At 36.8% G+C, this 2,253-nt stretch overlaps 1 protein-coding gene across 1 annotated transcript; it reads right to left on the bottom strand.

Annotated features, from left to right (window-relative positions):
* Nucleotides 1-900: 900 nt before the first annotated feature.
* Nucleotides 901-1,548, bottom strand: LOC129319002 (uncharacterized). Its single transcript, XM_054964065.1, has 2 exons — nucleotides 1,219-1,548; nucleotides 901-1,173 (listed from the first exon to the last, which is right to left on the bottom strand). The coding sequence occupies exons 1-2, from the start codon at nucleotides 1,546-1,548 to the stop codon at nucleotides 901-903; spliced, it is 603 nt and encodes a 200-aa protein (XP_054820040.1).
* Nucleotides 1,549-2,253: the final 705 nt, after the last annotated feature.

The raw sequence follows: 2,253 nt of genomic DNA, 5'->3' as shown, positions 1-2,253 counted from the left end.
GCAAGTTTGGAAGGCTTGAGAGTTGATGGTAAATTTGAAGGAAAGAAAATTGTCATTGAAATGGATTGTAAGATGCTTTATCGCATCATGATAGGTAAGATATTTAAATCTTAAGATTGGTGTAGTACTAATATTTTACAAGATATTCTATCTAGTTATAAGTCAAGCAGGAGGCTCTCTTTTTTTGGTGGCTCACCAAGGTAATGAAGCAACTAATTGATTAGCGGCTATAAGTTCTAAGAAGATGTGTCCATCTAGATGGCTTCTGGAAGCAACATCTTCTTTGTGTTTTTTTATTTGCTGATTTGCAATCTACTAAAGGTTTTAATGTTAATAACTTTTTTGATAGTTGGAACAGAGTTGGTATTGGGTATTTTACTTCTTCTGTTTCTTGATTGCTGGTTCTTTGTTGTTTTGTTGTTGTTGTTTTTTTTTTTTTTTGTGAGCTTGTGTGTTAGATTGTATTTAGGTTTTATTTTTTTTTAGTGTTTTTGCTGAGTTTTGTGTATTTTATTTTATATTCATGTTTTTTTAGTGTTTTTTTTCTTCAAGTATTAGTGATTGTAATTTTGATGATTAATAAAATTAGCTCCTCTTTTAGGGGGAAAAAACTTTTTAAACAATCTTTTGACCGATTTAATACCAAGACTAAAATTGAAAGAAAAGCAAAAGAAACATAAGCAAGTTCAAGTTAAAAGACTTGAGACCATCCAATAGTATCGGTTATCACATACCCAAATCATGTGAAGAACACTCTGAAGGTGAAATCTGCACAAAATAGTCAGAATGCTCCGTCATTTTCAAGCAGGAAACTACAAAGATTTCTCTTAACCCCTAGCAGACACAGAACCCATGTAATTACAAAAAAAAAAAAAAGTATTCAAGTCAGGTCAGATCATCTTAATTATTTCTCTGACGAGTATAAGCAGACAGATTCAGATACATATGCTGATCATAATCTTCATTATTATTATCCCATGGAGCTCTACAAATCACACAACTAATCACTCTATTCACTTTGCTTCCTTTCCACCTCACAAAGCACCGTTCATGAATTGCATTCCAGCAAGTCCCACAAGTCACAAGCTTCTCTTCATTCTTCATCTCATCTAAACAAATCGGACATGAAGTCCCATACTCAACCGCAACGTTATCGGAGGAACGTTCCGGCGCCTTTCAATGAAAGAACAACTGGTGAAACCTCTGGCAGAGTGCTACGTTAGCGAGGGCGTCCGGCGATGTGGGCTGATCCAGAAGGCGGCAGAGGTTAAAAGGGAAGAGAGTGTTCTGGAGGAGAAAGACACTGTCTGGAGAGACGCCAAGGAGTCGAATGAGGACGAAGAGAATGTGTTTGCGAGGGGTTACAGAGTCAGGACATGAACAGCAGGGGAAGGCGGAGAGAGTGACGGTGAAGACGTTTCCGATGGCGCTGAGGACGAAGAAGGTGGAGTAGGAACGGTGGAGGAGCTGGAGGTCTTGCTGGAGTGCTCGGCACACTCGATCGGAGATGGGGCTACAATGGAGAGGATTAGAGTAAAAAGACGCCATGGATGGAGTGGAGTGAAGGTGTTTACGAAAAAGAGTAAAGTGACCGCATGGAATCTGCTTCGATCATCTTCATCTGATTCTGAATGGATTAAATTAACTAGATTTATTCTGGATATTTTAATATTTAAAAGATAAAAATAAAAAATAATTTTTTGGGAAAGTGACAAATAAAGATTCCAGGACATTAATCTCAATTGAGGATCATAGAATATAAAAATTTCAAATAAGGACCATTAGGATTTAAAAAATATATATGGTCTTAAATGCTCCTAAGAAAAAAATAGTAAAATACCCATACGCATAGCCTTATTTCTTGCTCTGTTTCAGCATCTCCTTCTTTCTTCTTTCATTTTCCTTCATTATCGTTCTTTGTCATTCCTCGACATGTCCATATTAGCTCTAGTGTTGTGAACACATCATGCTAGATTTAGGATTTGCTGTCATTCATCTTTGTCAAGGCTTCGTACTCTTTCCTCCCACTTGGCTTCACCCTTCTCAAATGGCAGTGACATTACTATTGTCAGAGAGAAGATTGATTAACAAAGCTGAAGAAATTGTTGATGATGAGCATGCCATCTAATGAAAGAGTACACTGTGTGAAAAAACTGCTTAGAACAAAAACTTGCAACCTAGAAATGAAGAATGTAGGATTAGCTATTCCAACAAACGAGGAAGAGAAACTCTCCCTAAAAAATAAAAATGATG

This window comes from Prosopis cineraria, unplaced genomic scaffold (assembly GCF_029017545.1).
Source record: "Prosopis cineraria cultivar Desert tree isolate PC_DT_omini unplaced genomic scaffold, ASM2901754v1 PC1, whole genome shotgun sequence".
Classification (NCBI taxonomy): domain Eukaryota; kingdom Viridiplantae; phylum Streptophyta; class Magnoliopsida; order Fabales; family Fabaceae; genus Prosopis; species Prosopis cineraria.
The sequence above is the reverse complement of the archived record's forward strand: the minus strand, read 5'-3'. Positions and strand labels throughout refer to the sequence as shown.